The sequence below is a fragment of the Elgaria multicarinata genome, chromosome 1 (genome assembly GCF_023053635.1).
Source record: "Elgaria multicarinata webbii isolate HBS135686 ecotype San Diego chromosome 1, rElgMul1.1.pri, whole genome shotgun sequence".
Taxonomy (NCBI): Eukaryota; Metazoa; Chordata; class Lepidosauria; order Squamata; family Anguidae; genus Elgaria; species Elgaria multicarinata.
This window is the reverse complement of record NC_086171.1, coordinates 195817098-195835618: the sequence shown is the minus strand read 5'-3', so window position 1 is coordinate 195835618 and position 18521 is coordinate 195817098. Positions and strand designations below refer to the sequence as shown.

Here is an 18521-nt window from a genome sequence, read left to right as displayed (position 1 = left end):
ACCCTCGCCATGCCCCCAAACTTCCTAACATGACCCCAATATGCTGAGTAAAAGGATGGTTAGAAAAGAAAAGAAAAACATGGGGTGTAGAGGGAGAAAGCCTGCTTGGATGGAAACCTGAACACATGGCACTTCTTTTTAAGAGAGAGGACGATACACTGCAACTTTTTGCTGCAGGCCCCACTTGTACACCTCTAAATACTAGAGGCTGGGGAGAGAAAATGGGATAGTCATTGCCTTTATGCCCTCCTTGTGAGCTACCCAGAAGTATCAACAGTTGTAAACAGAACGTAGGACTAAATGGGCCTTTGGTGTGCTCTAGAAATTATATGGGGCTATCTCTATCAGCCTGAAGCTCAGTACCGTAACTGGAAGTAATAATAATGAACATGAATTCCTGTTCTTTTACTTGATTATTTGATTTAAATATAGTCTACACAGAGGAGTTAAGGTTGAGCCTTTTACAACTTTGATTAAAGAATGCAAATCTGGATTCAAATTAGGATACTTAATAGAAAACAATCCAGTCAAAATGTACCTGATGTTCTAAAGTGCCTATTCTGTTGTTACAACAATCCCAGTTGTGAACACAGTCACCATTTTTACATAGTTCAGAAAGAATTTCTGCCACCCCAAAAAAGAATTGGCCATAATACAGGGTTTATACACATCTCCACATTTTGTAATATTTAGGAACAAATTTGCATGTGGCATTTCAGTCTGGAGAGGATGAATCACCCCAGCTTTGAGCAAAAATGATGAATTCATTTTAAAAATAAGAACCCATTAAAATTAACACACTGGAAAAGTTACAGGCAGATTAAAGAGTTGCTTTCAAAATTAATAGGTCCCAAACCTCCCTTTCCTTCACTAGATTCTCACTAAGATTTTGAAATGCAGGTTTCCAAAGAACACATTCCATAAAATGCTGGGTTCCAATTGAAAAATACATCCATTCCAGTACCCAACAAGGCCAGTAAAAAATTCTGACCACGAGAAACAAAATTACAGTAGTACAATCTGTAAGTCTTTAATCTTCTGCAGAATCCAAGCCTCTTTTCAAAAAGGCCAGTTCCTAAAGATCTTTCTGTGCATATATAACTCATGCAGGAATGCCCAAAACTACATCAATAGAATAGGATACAATAACTTTTCTCATAAGTATGTTTTATCCAAATCTTTCATGAGGCTGGGAATATTTGAACACTGGCATCAAGTGGTAGTTAGAACAGAATCAGTCAGCATTTTTAAAAAACTTAATTATGCCTGGCACAATTAATGTTGGCAGACTTGTCTTTTATATCTGAGCCTACCTTAGATAATGTCTTGCAGAGTTTACTATTAGAGCTTTCAATTTAAAAAATGTTTTAGGCTTTGATTATACAGCAATATTAATAAACCAAAAATTTATCACATTTTTAAAAAAACATTTTTTTTGTTTTATTCAAAATGGCCTTTGCACCCATGAGGCTTAAGGACTTACAGACAGCAAAATGTTGCTCAGATGCTCAGGATTTTAAGAGTCCACAGACTGTAAACGAAACACCGTCCAAGTTACACAGGTTAACCATTGAGAGAGTCTATCAAAATCAGCGCTATATAAATGTTGCAAATAAATAATAAACAAGGAGGTCACAAGGTATAACATGCCTTTACACATTATATCCATATATTTCCTATTCTTAGGACAGCAGTAATAATTGCTTCTGGAAATTCTCTTCCTGTACCATCCTGCTTCCTAAGACGTCTTGGCCAACACATGTTTTCCCTAGCTGCCAGCTATTGCTCAATATCCCTCCACCTTAAGAGTTATTTCTCTTAATTCCTGATGCACCAAAGATATTTACATGCTGAATGCATCATTTGTCCACCACTGAGATGTCTATATTCTAAGAGCCATACCATTAACTTTGTTTGCAAGGACATGTCATACCAGACCACCCATTTAATCTGATACTCACTGTTACTGCTAAATCTTTTTTGATGCACGCTGCAATCCTATGTTTATACGCAAGTGCTTTTCCAAGGGGCTTAATCCCTAGAAGAGGACTCAGTTTTACAGCCTCACTGTTGTTTTTTATGGAGGCTCCCTATGAGGTGCTAGGTTTCTTCTTGAAATGAGTTTTTGAAGTGTGATTGGTTGTGTATGTATTTTAATCACATTAGCTTCTGTATTTGCATCTGTATTTTTCTCATGTTGGTTTCCTTGTTCTTTTTTTGGATCTTTTTATTGTATTACAGTTTCATCTTTAATAGCGAGACAATAGAGAACTTGTTTTATAGGCATCCTGTAAACAGAATACATAAATAAAGGCACAACCCTATGGCCACTAGACTCTGGCTAGATGGCTGTAGGATTTTTCAGTTTCTGGGAACTGAGGTCAGAGCTAGGGCTCTGACCTCAGCTCCCAGAAACCATGCTTCCCTACCCTTACATAGCTGGCATGGTTCATCCCCATCAACATGCTCAAAAACGGAGCATGGAGATTGGGAAAAGGAGGAGGTCCTGGGGAAGCTGTGTCACATAGCTTCCCTATGTGCCCCGTGGCCTCTTACCTCACCCCCACTGCTCCAAATCTCTCAGGCTAGACAGGCAAAATCTTCCATCTAGCTGAAAATGCAGGGTGCCCAGAGCACGGAGGGCTGACAACTATCTCCATAGGATTGCACCCTAAATATATTTCAACACTTGAACTCTAAAGTAAACTTGATTTCCATTCAACCAACTTATTCTATTGCATGTGTACATGAGTTCCATCATGATGAAATGCTCCTCTATACAAAAGAATCCCCAAACATAGACAGCTAGATGTCAGGGAAGATAGTTCTAGCTTCACCATTTCCCTGGCATGGTAGTTTTCTATGTAAAGCATCAACACCATCCTAAAACGAAGCAGCATTTCATGACAAAAGTCCGCATCTGCAGTCTGAAATACTATGATCAAGACACAGGTTTATTACATCATCCGCTGCTTCTGAGAACCAGACCAAGATGCTTCCAGAGCAGTGGTGAGCTCTTTTGACTATTTTCTGAGACATCGGTTCAGACTGGAAAACAGATTGGATTCTTTGCCTTTGTCCTGGGCATCCTTCCCAAACTCTTATGCCCTGAAGAATTTGTGGCAAACCATCTGGCACCCAAATGCCAAAGTACTTCCACTGAGAACTCTATGTCATATTCATTCTTGTCGCAATGTAATGCGAACACATAATTAATATTTTATTCTTTTTAGAAAAAGAGATTCTCTCCCAATCTTTTTTTAAAAAAACTGTTCCTCAAAATATTCACTGGATTACCATGTTTATCGGTCAAGCGTAGTTCACCCTGCCCAGGACAGGGAACGAATAAAACCTCAAAAATTATTACATGACTCCAAATATCACATGGTAACGACAAAAAAGAAGAGCTGAAATATATAGTAAATGAATACAATTATATGATATTGCATTTAATGTTGTGTCATCTCTCCCAGAACACACATGTCTAAGTAGGTGCCGGATGTCACATACTAATGTCTTCATGATTAGCTTGAAGTGTTCCCCTACCTTGCTCCCCATTGAGCATCAGAGGTCCTGCTCTGTATTCTTCCAATGAGAGAAGAGATGGGTGAGTACATGAGGCAGGCACTTTTCAATTATGGAACCAACATTATGGAATGACCTCCAAAAAACCCCCACCAAACCCCACCTTTAAGTTTGTTTTGTCATCAAGTTAAAATGCAACTTTGTAGGGGTGGCTTTTTGGCAGTGATGTGAGTTTCCCAAATGCGTTTGGATTTGAAAAAACTCTGAAAGGTTTCCAACACCTTAAATAGACTGGGATATTAGTATGCTTATTAGAACTATACTTAGTAAGTTAATAAAGTACATCATGTCAATTTTTCATGCAATATTTTTTTTCTCCAATAGCAAAGTAGCTGAACTGAAATGTCTGATTAGGAGAAACAATTCAATCAAGCATTTTCATTAACTCATCAAACAATCTGCCTTCACCCAATTTTCTCTGGCGTCCCACTTCCTAGTGCACCCCGCCTTTCCCAAGGGCCCCAAACATTAGCAAAGGCTTTTCAAGGGGTTCGGGGATTGGAAATTCCACTTGTGTAAGGAAGTTGCTGTGCTCATGCTACTCTGATGCAACCTTTTTAAATTGCAAAGAAAAAAAAAACCAGCTATACATTTACAAACCAAAAATAAGGAACTGGGCATGGCAGACACCTCCAGAGATTATTACAACCTGCATTTACTGCTGGCTCATAAACAGTCACTCAGCTGGTAACTTGTGGCAAATAAGAATCACCAACAGGCAGGGAAGCTTTTCTAAATTAGAAGGTAATTTGTTACTTCCTTTTTCTTTTTCTGCTCTCCCGCCGACACACACACAAATGACTAATAGTAACATAGGTAGTGGGCTAGTAAAACGTTTAGTGGGCTTGAAACATTTGTGTACTTACTTATCACAAGTGCTCAGAACTATTCTTTTATATGAAACAGTTCGTACTGTTGTAGATCTATCAAAACCTTCACCATTAGTTAATCATGGCAAAGCTCCATTAACGATAATGTGAAATGTAACAACTCCTTGACAGGCTGTGCAACAGTGACCTTGGAAACCAGCGATAATACTTTAATTGTTTGTAATGAGAGAACAAAATATAATTTAAAAAAGTAAAGTTTTACATATAATCTGGAATTCCAAGCAGTCCACATAGCTCTATGGATAGAACAGCTTTTGACATTTTAGGTATATAAAGGCAAGGGGCTGTTGAATGAGGGCATATTTAGAGTTTGAGTTTCGGTTTTATGACTTTTTTTTTTTAAAAAAAAACGCCCTTGATTTGTCTTGTTTTTTAATTTATTCTTTTAGCTTTTTTTTTAAAAAAATCTTATTCTTTTAGTTTTTTGCAATCTGCCCAGAGAACACATGCTATTGGGTGGATTAAAAATAATAAATACATATTTAATCTCTGATGACCATGATAAAAAAAAGCTGTGCCAACAACAACTCACAAAAATTATACTAGAAAATGTATTTACGCATTTAGGTAGCAGCATTATTTTGGTAGTGTGAACAGCAAGCTAGATTCTGTACAAAAAACAAACAAACAATCCCTGGCAAGAGAGTTTACTGGTTGGATAAAACAAGCATTGCTCAACCTGCAGCTACTTCCGGGGCTGGCTTTGTGCTTTATTAATAAACTAAAAATGGAGAGAAAGAGGTACCTGCTAATGATAGTACAGCAGCTGACTTCTGTCATGCCCGCTGGTTATACCCTACCACTTACACCAGCAGGGAGCACAGTCCTGTTCTATGGAAGTAGAACAAGTAAGGTAGCTCACTAAATACTCAGAAATGTCAATGTGGATGCACCCTTAAGACAGGCAGCGCAATGAGGATATGGCTTGATAAAAAATAGTGAAGGGAAGGCTACGGTAGCAAAGGATGCAGAAAAGATGAGGCTGTGGTGACTTTACAAAATATGCAGTTCTTAAGAAACCATTTAATGGAGAAGAGATCTGGCTTGATGGAAAAAGCAGTGGAGGTGGAGATCTCAAGCATAATAGCTTTGTAACTAAACATCAATATAACTGCAACCTGTCCACAGCTCAACTGAATCTAAATATTTTAGCTTGCTGTGAAGTTTGTCCAAAAACTGGATAACTCTGAGCAAGATACTGGGAAGTGTGGGGTGGGAGGAGAGAGAACAGAAATCACATTGAGAGTCAAAACAGTTTAGTTCCATGGCACATTTACCATGTACTTGACAGCTCTACAGAGCCTGGCACAGGTGAGGATTAAAGTGTTCTTCAGTGACAAGAGCACTAGAGAGATAAAATATCCAGACATATTTCTCCAAGGCCAAACGACTCCTATTGACCTGAACTGAACTCAAGTCTGCAATTGTGAAACAGAAATACACATTTTAAAAGATTAGTAAATTCTACAGTACTTTCCTAAGTAGGCCTACTGTGCTTTTAGTAGCAAAGTGCTCACAAATGCTGTAGAGCGTTAGCACATTAAGTAGTGATATTATGCAAAGCACATAGTGTAAGAATACCAAGAATGGAACAGCCACCTTGACCTAATTTCCTTACTTTCGCTGGACTAATTTACTATCCAAACTCTACAATTCAGTACAGCTATATTAAGAGGGTAAAATTAAATTAAAGCAAAAGTAACAGCTACACCAGCCTAATACATGTTGCAAAGACACTTTCTGAATACTGTGCCTGTACAATATCTAGCATTTCAAGGACAGAATAGTGATGTGGGGGCGGATTAATAAAACCTATTATTCTGACATTCAACAATGCATAATATAATGAAGAAAATGAAAGTCACATGAGATTCCCCCACCCCCCACCCTGGCCTCCCTGCAAACAAAAGACACACAAAGTCTCAAATATCTACTTGTGTAGCCTGATCACATTTGGAGCTAGGTGTATTGAAACCAGTTAAAATCAACAGGCTTAAGAGTGCCTAGCTCTGCAAAGGGCTGCAGCCATAACTTGTAATTTGATGATGTAAACATCCTTGTTTCACCACGTTTTGCAAAAGATTTTTTCTTCAACCTTTCATAACATAACTGGAGGGAAAGAAATTGATTTCGCAACTTTTTCACTCTCCAAAATCCCCATGGCAAGATTCCCCTACAGAAAGAATACTAGCAAAACCCAATCTCACATATTGATTTGGCCTGGCAGCGTATGAACTAAAACACCATCAATATCCATTAAAAAGGTTCTAAGCCAAAAAGAGATACCCATTAGAGAATTGGGAAGAATCCCACCCCCACCTCTCTATTCATCAAAAACACAGTAACAAATATTGGTACACGCCACAATACTATTAAAAGGGTATAAAATTATTTCTTATAATGCCACCTAAACTCAGTGCATCACAGAAGATACACGTGTGAAGTGGACTACTCTTGCACACTATCTGCTACCACATTTAACTTATTTGCATGTTCTAGATCACTGTTTAAGAAATTTGTTAAAAACACAAGCAAAATTGCACCCTTTCCAAACCTCAAACCAACACAATATGATTTATATCTTTGGGGAACACTTTCAAAATTACAAAGGATTGACAAAAGCTCAACCAAAAAGAAAAAAACAATTTTAAAATGATATACAAACATATCACAAAATATTTCTTCCAAACTATTAAGATAATTCAGATGCTAAGTAGGTTGCAGTTTTCAAACCCCTTCTCCGATCTCGCGTCTCCCATCCCTGATGTTTTGAACTTCAACACCTATCAGCCCCAGCCAACATGGCCAATTGACAGGAATGCTGGGAGTTGTAATCCCAAATATCTGGAAGGCACCAGTTTGGGGGAAGGCTTCCTTAGACCAATGGCACAGGAATACTTATCAAGATATGAAGATAAACCAAAATGATGTTTGTGAAATTCAACTGCTCAGAAACAACAAGCTACCACAATGCAGATTGCCTTAGTAGTTGGGGAAGGATGAGGAATCATGCACAGAAAGGGTAATTTTATCCTAAATCTGGGAGAAAAGGAGGACAAATGAAGACTTCTTGGGGCCGGAGGGTATAGGGAAAGGGGTGGGATAGAGAAAGGATTACTGTTTCCAATAGCAGAGCGAGGAGATGATTACATTGACCATTAATATATCTGCTTTAGGGCACTATACAGAAAGCTGTTAATTAGGGACACACGGAGAAAGAGCTACCCTAAACAGATTGCATGCAAGTATGTGTGCAAGAGTCAGTTGCCCCTGGGAACATTGTACGTGTGGGGGTGGGGAGCAGATTCTAGAGAAGTGGGGGAATTGCTTAGACAAAAATGAAACTGCAGAGCTTCTCTCTTGCTGCCCAAAGGGGAGGCACACAGGCTTGCTAAAAAAAACCACCCACCCTAACTAAATCTTTAATATTAATGAATTTACAGGCTTCTCCCACTCCTCCTCTCCCTAAAAACTAATAATAAGGAACCTTTTACAAATCTAAGGCCAACAAAACGCGACATCATCTATGCTAGCCAGGCAATTCTATATACATGAAAGGCGGAACCAACCTTATTTAAAGTGTGGGGGCGGGCGACTCCACACACACACAGCAAATTTGAGATTGGGGAATAAGCGGAAGCACGAGGAAGAAGAGAGCCAAGGTCAGGGCTGCCTCCCACCCCAATAAAAAACAGAAGGGGACAAAGCGCGGACAATGGGGCGACGCAGGAGAAGGAACGAAGCTCGCTCACACTCCTGGGCCCCGCGCTTGCAGGGCCCGCCGCTACGCCTTGCTTTTCCCCCCACGCCCGGCTCACCTGGTAGATGGCCGCCCAATTGTCGGCCTGGTCGAGCCGGTGGAACTCCTTCTCTATCTCCATGCTGTGGGGGGCCCTGGCCTGGAAGGTCCCTTCCTCCTCCTGCTGCTGCTCTTGCTGCTGCTGCGGCTGAAGCTGCTCCCCGGAGCGCCGCCGCTCCCGCGGCTCTTGCTGCCTGCTCTGCATGGATAGCGCCTCCCCTTCCCTTCGCTTTGCCCCTTCCTTCTCTTTCTTTCCCCAGCCCACGGGAACTACGCAAGCGGCCCGGCCTACGAGCCTTCCGGGACGGCCCTCCCCGAGCGAAGGGGGCGGCGGCGGCCGAGGGAAGCCCAGCCTCTCGAAGGGCTGAGGGCAGGGCGAAGTTTGAAGCGGCTTTCTTCACGGGAAACACCCCACCACCACCCTGTGTTGAGTGGAAATACGCCGCCGACGGGCTTGAGGGGGCGAGCAACGTAGGAATTACGGCAGCGCCTCTGAGCATGTACAAAGTGTTTCTTTTCTTCAGCTGCCCCCGGTGACAGCAACACAACATCTCAGAGGTGGGTAATTTGTAGCCTTTTTTTTTGTTTTGGCTTACAGCTCCCGTCAGCTTTAGTCATTATAGTCAATGGTGAGGCATCATGGGAGTTGTAGGCCAAGACACCTGGAGGGCCAGAAATTGCTCAACCGTGGCCTAATCCTGCGGATTAGGAGGAATGACTGACCAGATCGGACGCATAGTCAGTGGAGTTGCCCATATGCTTGATCACCATCGCTGCTGGCTTTAGAAACTAAATGCAATATAAGAAAGAGGTCAGCCCTCTTCCGGCTAAGTAAAGGCCCTTTCTTTCTGAACCCAAACATTCACATGATGAATCAGTTTCTCTCTTCATGTAGGGGTGGGCAACTTGTGGCCCTCCAGATATTTTGGCCTACAACTACCATCATCCTTTCACCATTGCCAAGCTAGCTAAGGCTGATGGGAGTGGTAGACTAAAACATCTGGAGAGCTGCAAGTTGCCCACCCCAGCATGGAACTTCTAGGGTGCAGAATATCTTTCAGGCCAAGAGCTGAAAATTCCTTTTTCTCAGAAGCTGGGGGCAGGAAAATTCCCATGGTTGGTGGGGCCAGAGACAAAAGGGGCAAGGCCAAAAACACCAGCATGTTTTAGTTTAATATTAAAGCTCTTGCTACCAGTAGCTAAGCCTTAAGAAAGGCGTTTCAGCCTTTTAGAATGGGGGGGGGGGGAACTACACAAAAGCTGGGAAACCACCAAATGATCTGTGGTTGTGGGAAAGCGTGAACCTCAGAGGGTTGGATTGGAACCCCAGCTGGGCCACCGTGAGACCCCAGGCCTGAAGTGCTGCACTCTTGTGGTAGGACATCTGTTTGCCTAGATGAGAGATCTGGCTTTATCTTACTTAATACCTTTGCTGTGAGACCGGAAAGGGACACAATCCCAGCTTATTAGGAAAGTGGGTGGGGAAACTGAGGCACAGTTTCTTTCACCTAGAAGGCTTCCTTGAGAAGGGGATGTAGGAACAGGGTCCTGTTGTGGAAGGGGAGGAAAACCGAGCAACTGAAACTCCACAAAGGCCAAAACATTACAAGTAAACAGGAACAAGACTAGGCACTTGAATGCCCAGTCCAAATGCCTCCTCCCAAGTATGTCAAATGCAACCAGAACTAGGTACACAGAAGCCCATGTGTTGCCGAGAAAGCAAATTGGTAATCATTTGTTTATGCTCTACTCTCTTTCTGTCACCTGTCCTTCACACCACAGAAATCATTCTTGCAACTAAACATTGTTACATTTTGTAGAACACAGTGCAGTGGCACATAAATAAAATCACTGTGGTGTAGTGGCTAGAGTGTTGAACTGGGAGTTCAGGTCCCCACTTGGCCATGGAAGCTCACTGGATGACTTTGGGCCAGTCACAGACTCTCAGCCCAACCTACCTCACAGGGTTGCTCTTGTGAGGATAAAATGGAGAGGAGGAGGATTATGTATGTCACCTTAGGTTCCTTGGAGGAAAAAAGGCAGGATGTAAATGTAATAAAACAATAAAATAAATAAAACTAGGCTGCAAAAAACAAATTGACAATTTGTTTAATGGCACCACAAGAATTACTTTATTATTAATATTATTATTAATTTTGATTTGCATAGTGCTGACAAGGGTTCTAAACACATCACATGCATTATCTATTTTGTAATCCTTGCAACAACCGTGTGTTAAGTAAATTAATCCCTCATATTGCAAATGAGAAGTTAAGAGAGAGAGAGAGCTTCCAAATAGACAGCTCCTAGGGCTTAATAGTCAAAAGGCATTGTTCAGCTTTTTTTCTTTCCTTCCTTAATGTGTGTGCGTGTGCACACACGCGTGTTTGTGTTTTTTGTGAGAACCTCTTTGGGAAATTTATTCCATAAGTGGGGTGCCACCACTGAGAAGGAACTCTCTCTTGTAGCTACCTGTCTATAACATATCTGGAGGGCACCAGGTCAGGGAAGGCAGATACAGAGTTTGGAGTTGATGGGAGATACAGAGTTTGGAGTTGATGGGAGGATACAACAATTGCTTCTTTATTTTGAAATCTATACTGCGTCGCTCAGCCTGCCAGGGGGTCTCCAGTGTGGCATCTGTAGTAACATAACAATAAAAAAATAAGACTTCATAATTTTTTAAAAAATCAGCAGCACATTTAAGGCATTCATTTGAACACAACAGAGGGTAGAATTTTGTTGTATTTTTGTTGTTGTGGACTGCCCAGAATTGTGGACCACCCAGAGAGCTTCAGCTGTGGGGTGATCAAGAAATGAAAATAAATAAGTAATAGTATCCAACATTAGACCTACAAAGAGTAGACCTATTGAAATGAATGGAAGTTGTTAGTTGTTACTAACTTAAGTCTCATTCATTTCAGTGGGTAGGACGAACATTGGATATGGATACTGCCCTAAGAATGGAACGATTAAACTGGTCTTCCTAAACTTTCGAAAGGCTAATGGAAAATATAGGAAATTGCCTTATACTAAGTCAGTCCTAAACCCAATATTATTGAACTGAGTAGCAGCAGATTTTCACGGTTTCAGGCAGGGATTTTTCTTGCCCTATCTGGAGATGCTGGGAATTGAATTTGGCACCTTCTGCATGCAAAGCAGGCACTCTACTACTGAGCTATGACTCCTCCCTCGAAAGATGTTTTGCCAGTTTCATAGTTCCAGTGAAATGAACTTAGTGGGGTGGGGAGAGAATTCCACAGAAAGGAGAAAGAAACAAAAGAAATGAAACCCAACCCAGTTGGGTTTCATTTGTTGAATTTAAGGTAAGGCATTGGGGTGAATATTATTATTATTTATTTATTTATTTATATAGCACCATCAATGTACATGGTGCTGTACAGAGTAAAACAGTAAATAGCAAGACCCTGCTGCATAGGCTTACATTCTAATAAAATCATAATAAAACAATAAGGAGGGGAAGAGAATGCAAACAGGCACAGGGTAGGGTAAACAGGCACTGGGTAGGGTAAAACTAACAGTATAAAGTCAGAACAAAATCAAGTTTTAAAAAGGTCTCCTGAAGCCTAGCAAATTTGGTACTTCAAGGTCTAAATAGTTTTTGTACTTCTGCAAAGCTTGAGATTCCTCCATGGGTGCTGATACCTCTCCCTTGTTTCTCAGTGGCTCTATTTTGGCTCCGTTTCTGCTGGCATTCGTTACCTGTGTTTGCTGTTAGGTGGAGTGATGATTTCAGATTCTAGATCCCCTCAAGTCTGAGCAAAGATGGGAATGGAAGGAAAGCTAAACTACCCCCTCTAAACTGATAGATAAGTTATGAAAAGGAAATCCATCACACCTTCCTATTAGATTCTACAGTGGACAGACAGAAGGAACTTAGAAACTAGCTGCATTACATGACTTTAGGGCAGGCATGATCCATTTGCAGCCTAGAAGTCCCATTAAGTCAAGTTAGAACATCCAATGGTGAGGGTTGATGGGACTTGTAAGCCCAAAGATCTGGAGAGCTGCAAGTTGCCCAGACCTAGGGAATTTACTGATACCAACAGCTCTCCATAAGAAAGTTCTTCATAACCATGCAAATCTGCAGTTATGTCATTTGGGCTGGCCTGAATAATATGTGCAAAAGACATTCTAACCAGGGAACCATCTAAATTATTTTCTCGTATCCAGGAACTTCTGTTTTTAAGAGGGTTTTATATTGCAAATGATGGCCAGTGTGGATAATGGTGCAACCTAAATTTAGGCCTTGGGAAAACTGTTGAAGGGTAGAATGTTAAAAGTTGATTAAAATGGACATCATGAAAGATATTTTCAATGGTGTTCCTAAATTGTTCAGTCTAATACTACTGAATTATGCAAACATTAGCTTGTGATGCTCTGGGTGTTTCTTAGCACTTTCCCCCAAAGTATTTAGTAGATATTTAAGATTGCACTGGGTTATTTATTTATTACATATCTGTACCACCCAATAGCCAAAGTTCTCTCAAAGGTTCAGCAATGCAGGAGGTTTAAAGTCCCATAAGAAGCTACATAAAGGAACAATTTGCAGGGAGGCAATCATGGGCATAGACTGAGGTTGTGGTCACACCCCAGTCAGGGAACAATGCTTCAAGTTTTGACTGCCAGGATCTGAGGACCTCAAGATAGTAAAGTAGTAGAGGTGGGCAACTTGTCACCGAAAACTCCCATCATCTCTAGCCATCATAACCAATGGTGAGGGCTGATATACGTTGTAGTTCAAGACATCTGGAGGGCCACAAATTGCCCACCCCTGTACTAAAGTAAACCTGCAGTGGGCAAGCTCAGAATAAGTGCTGCTGGATATGCAATCAGGTCTTGCCTAAAAAATAGAGCTGTTCCTCTGTCTGCTGTCTCCAGTGTTGCTGGCTCTATATTCCTTCTTCATTTGCTGCCTACCAAGTTGGTTCTGGTTCCAGTAACCTTTCTTCTCCCCAAAGGAATCCACACACTGAGACCAAGGCCTACAGATTATTTTCAGGTGTTGTTTCAATTGACCATCTTGCTCCAATCCATCCCTTGCTGAATCCACAGTTGCCATTAATCTGCTCCTGGCTTCCTGACAACTTCCCTTGTGGGGAACCTAGTATGACTCAACAACCCCTCCCTTCTATGTGCTTGTGTCATAATGATGGCATTGTATCAAAACCCCAGCGCCTTAAATCCATGTGCTACTTGGCTGGTAAACAGATTATAGACTCCATGTGATAAAACTCCAGAAATAGAAGGGAACCACAGGGACCAAGGTCTTCAGCATGTGCATATTTCCTCTATGAGGTCTTCAGCATGTACATATTTCCCTACAAGGTGTTATGTTTGTATCTCATCCTTCCAAGTTGCTTGGAACAGTATTTTGGCCTCATAACTCTGCAACTGAGAGATAGTAACCTGCTGCTTCTCAGTCTCCTGGTGATTGCAAATCCGCATGTTACATTGTTCAAGAAGTAGTTTTAAGTTTAACCTGAACATGTGCCAAAAATATGTTTTCAAACACATGTATTGTACATGTACATTTGTCAGGAAGTAAAACTATGGTTGGCAACCGCTTCCTGTTGAGTATAAACTTGATAGCAACCCTGGATTTGCTTTTGTGTAAATGAGCCTCAGCATTGTTCCATTATGCCATGGGTGGAGAACAGGGCCAGTACTGAGGGTAGGCATGGTTGGATACCTGCCAAGGACCCACACCCAGTAAGGACCTATTGACCAGAGTCCCCTGGAGTTCCTCCTCTTCCTCTGCACCACTGCAACCTGCTTGTTCATCTGCCACTCACTGGACTAGAAAACAGTGATAGTAAGGTGGAAGAGGAACAGTTGATCTACTGCCTACCTGCTCACTGCCTCTTTGCCAGTCAGTAGGTAGGTAGCAATGATGAGAAAGAGGATGAAGAGCAACCACAGCTGGTGACAATGGTGGTGAGAAGATAGACTCGCTGATGAAGGGGGCTCAAAAACCTGGAGGTGGCACAGGTGGACAACTTGTAGCCTACAAGTCCCATCATCCCACAGTGTTGGCTAGGATGGCTGGTGCTGATGGGAACTGTAGGCCAAAACATCTGGAGGGCCAGAGGTTGCCCACCAGGTTTGCCACTGAGTATTCATTCAGCAGGGATCCACAGCCAATCACTGTTCCCCTGATGAGTGTATCTAACTTAGCAGTACACCTAAAAACAATGTGAAGAAACAGTCCTGAGTTTCATAGGTGAATGGGGATTTGAATTAGAAATTTCTATATTTAAGCCAAGCACTCTACCCAGTGCACAAAACGACAGCATTATGTGTTTTAATTTTATCTGGAATGTTGTTACATTTTTAGGAGTACTGATTTCCTGCAAAAACAATAATATTCTAGGTTTAGAAGTAAACAACAGCAGAACAAATATCTGCAAATTGTAACAAAAGAGCCATACAAATCTATTTTTGAGATTTCGCAATCTATGTAATGAGGTTCTGCAGTGTTCTTACCAAGGGGTTCATTTTCAACTAAGCAATAGCATTTCACCTGTGCTTTGTATATTCCAGATTTGAAGATGTTAAATGTGTGATAAGCTTCACAATGTTCCTGCGCTCTGATATTGTGAATGTAACACTGTAATTACATTTGACTAACAAGCAACAGTTCCAGCAGCAGACTGGATGGTCTCCATTTACAAATGGCGAGGTTGTCATTCCCATTCAGCATGATTCTTGATATCAGATTGTACATAATTGTTCCATTATTCCACATTAACATCTCTGTTTTATTTAACGGGAAGACAGTCTTATATTAAACAAAGCTGATACTTGCTGGCAGTTCTTGGAATGTCCTTACGGTATTGAGAGCCACAAGCATGTTCCTTGTTTTCTGTCTTGCTGTTGATGGTAATTTAAGTTTTCAGAGCCAACATGATTCAGTCATTCATTCAGCAACACTAGAATTTCCAAGAAAGCTTTCATGGCCAAAGTATTACAATAAGCAAGGGCCTGCCAGGCAGAATTACTCAAACTTAAGGTACATTCTACAATTCAGCCTTCCCCAACCTCATGCCTTCCAAGTGTTTTGGAATACAAATCCCATCACTCCTTACCATTGGCCTTGCTGGCTGGGGCTAATGGGAGTTGGAGTTCAAAATATATGGAGGTCACCAGGTTGGGGAAGGATGCTTTATATGAATTAAAATTGAAAGTGTATTCCACTCACCAACACTAAAAGATTTAGGAGCTCCCCTCCCCACCATGTTTCTGCAAGTAATTGTTCTCAGTGTGTGAGAGAGCAGGTAATTTAATTCTGTGCCTGTACTAAGAGTCCTTGAACTATCCAATCACACCTGATGCAAGATGTGGCAAATTACACTCCCTGGCAAAGGCCAAGAGAGCATGGATTAATGCAGAGGTACAGCAGGCACTGTGCAGTCTGTGGTTGGCTACTTTAGACTTGCTTTGTCACTTAGTAGAATATTCCAGCCCCAGATTGGAAATTACTAGGCTGGTAATTTACTCATCGGCAAAAAGAAGACACGTGTCACCCTCAAAAGAGGACACAAATTTGGGCAACATTTATATATGCTAATTTATGCCAAGATGAACATTTCGAAATCATTACTATAATTGAAATAGAAATAAAATACATCTCACCATAGTGAGGAAAGCTGCAACCAGGTGACCTATGTGCCTGCTCAGTCAGCTGTCTAGGTGTTAACTGTGGATGGGCACCTTCTGGGCCCCCAATTTCTCTACGTGTCATTCACTATTTTTAAATCTTACTTGGATTGGACAGTCATTCAAATAGAAAACGTCGTCAAATAGGACAGCCCTTCAAACAGAGAACTGCCCTCTGTGAAGCAGGATGCCTGGCCACCCTATGGGCCAGATCATGGCTCTCCATAATTCTTCAGAACAGTGTGGGCAGGAATCAAAGGCAAAGAGTTGGCTCCATAAATTGAATTAATTCATGAAATGTAATGACCGAGGGTAATTAGCCATGCTAGCGAAATGGTACCTCCATTTCAAAGGCAGTTGTTGGGGGCAGGGGCTAACTGAGGAAGGGCTATTTCCTTCATGACCTGCTTTGGGGCTTCCTGGGTGCATCTGGGTGGCCACTGTTGGGAATAGAATGCTGGAGTAGATAGATCTTTGATCTGAACCAGCTAAGCTTCTTTTCCTATGTTCTCAATCTCAACCCTCTAGGGGGCCATCCACACAACACTGTTTTGCCTACTCATTCCCTCCAAATCCCATTGCATTGCTGCTGCAAAGCAGCATCAATAGGGTTACATGGGAGAAGGGAGCACAGGCTATCCAGGCAGGAAAAATCACACATTGAAAAAGCGCAGTTTTACAGGTGAAAGCATGATGTGGCTGTGAGTTGGCAGCTGCATCATATAAATAACAGGGAGCAATTGCGCAGCCACGACAGGGTATATCAAGCATATAGACAAGCTCCAAATCTCCATCTGAATTTGTGCTATCATGTTAATGTGATCCCATTTTAAACTCTTGGTGATCCATCATTCTCATTAATTAAATCTTTTGGGCACTCCCCAAGTTATTAAAACCAAAAAGGATATGTTGTACCAGTGAGAATGTATACCTCTGCCCTGTAGCTCTTGTTCCCTTGAGAATTAGTCACACCACATCGATTGCTTAAAATACTGAGAATTCTTTTGTAAACAAAACTTTAAATATACAAATATGACACTCTGATATACTTTAATTCAACCTCCCCCAAATGTGGTGCTCCCCGGATGTGTTGGAATACAACTCCTACCAGCCCCAACTAGTACGGTCACTGGCTGGAGGCCGTTGGAGGTTGGTGAAGGCTGCTTTAATTCATTATTTTAGAGACTCCCTCCCAAACAAATCAGTTTCAAAACTATTTATTATAAACTTTTGTAGTAGTAGTAGAACCTTATTCATCACACAAGTGCTGTAGAAAATCTGTTTTCTCTTTTGTCCAAGCTGTATGTTGCCTTTGCTCTTGATGAGAAAAAGAAAGATAAACAATCACATGCAAGGAAGAGGACTGAACTCTAAAATAAACTGTTCACACACACACACACACACACACACACACACACACACACACCCCTCTTCATACAGAAAGCAAACAATGAATCAATAAAGATCGATCAGCAAAGCTCAGAACTCGGTAAAACTGTAGGTATCCAATGTAATGAAAGAGGGATCATGTTGTTTTGCCTGATATCAACCTGTCCAGTCACTAAGGCCATCTGAGGACATGTTTCTGCTTGGTTCCACATTGTCCTGTGGTCTGACTGGAGTCCACCAGGAGAAGAGCTTTCAGTGAGGTGACCCCCTTCCTATGGAATTCCCTGCCTTTGGAGGTCAGACAGGCACCAAGGCCACAGCTAGACCTAAGGTTTATCCTGGGATCATCCAGGGTTCACCCCTGCCTGAGCACTGGATCCCCAGTGTGTCACCTAGATGAACAGGTTTGACCCCTGGATGATCCAGGGATAAACCTTAGGTCTAGATATAGCCCAAGTTGTATTGCTTTCAGCACCTTCTGAAAAAGTTTCAGAAAGTTTTTCCTGAATGACCGGCCAAAGTTTTATCTGAACTTTGTTCTTTTAAAAATATAATTTTAATGGTGCTTTTATTCTGTTTTTATTCGTTTATTCTAATTATTCAGTGTTACAAATCTTTGGATAGGGAGTGGTGTATAAATATTGTAAAATTAAATGAATAAATATCACCAAATTCTTGGAAATCAAGGCAAGGATCGCTGGCAAAATTGGTAATGGGTGGGCTTTAACAAAGCATTTCATTCAAAAGGGAGAAGGCAGCAGTTTGTCCAGTCATCACCACTTAGATCATATTAATTAAATATCTATAACTCCTAAGCTAAATTTGGCCCTAGCCAAATCATAGGAATATAGGAAGCTGCTTTTTACTAAGTCAGACCCTTGGTCCATCTAGCCCAGTATCGTCAACACTGACTGGCAGCAGCACTCCAGGGTTTCAGGCAGATTTTTTCCTGCCCTACCTGGAGATGCCAAGGATTGAACCTGGTACCTCCTGCATGCAAAACAGCTGATCTATCACTGAGCCATGTCCCCTTGCCAGGGCAATCAGAATTCCATCCTCCTCCTCATCTAAATTGTATCCCAGTCCAACACTTTAGCCAGTGTGGTGTAGTGGCTAAAGTGTTGGACTGGGAGTCAGGAGATCTGGGTTCTAGTCCCCACTCAGCCACAGAAACCCAC

General features: G+C 41.5%; 1 protein-coding gene across 1 annotated transcript in view; it reads right to left on the bottom strand.

The window, feature by feature from the left end:
- PTPN1 (protein tyrosine phosphatase non-receptor type 1) overlaps positions 1-8513 on the bottom strand; it is an 83432-nt gene extending 74919 nt beyond the window's left edge. The window contains exon 1 of the mRNA XM_063146270.1: positions 8294-8513. Within this exon, the coding sequence (XP_063002340.1) occupies positions 8294-8479 (186 nt within the window). The 5' untranslated portion in view covers positions 8480-8513. The remainder of the gene's footprint in view (positions 1-8293) is intronic.
- Positions 8514-18521: the final 10008 nt, after the last annotated feature.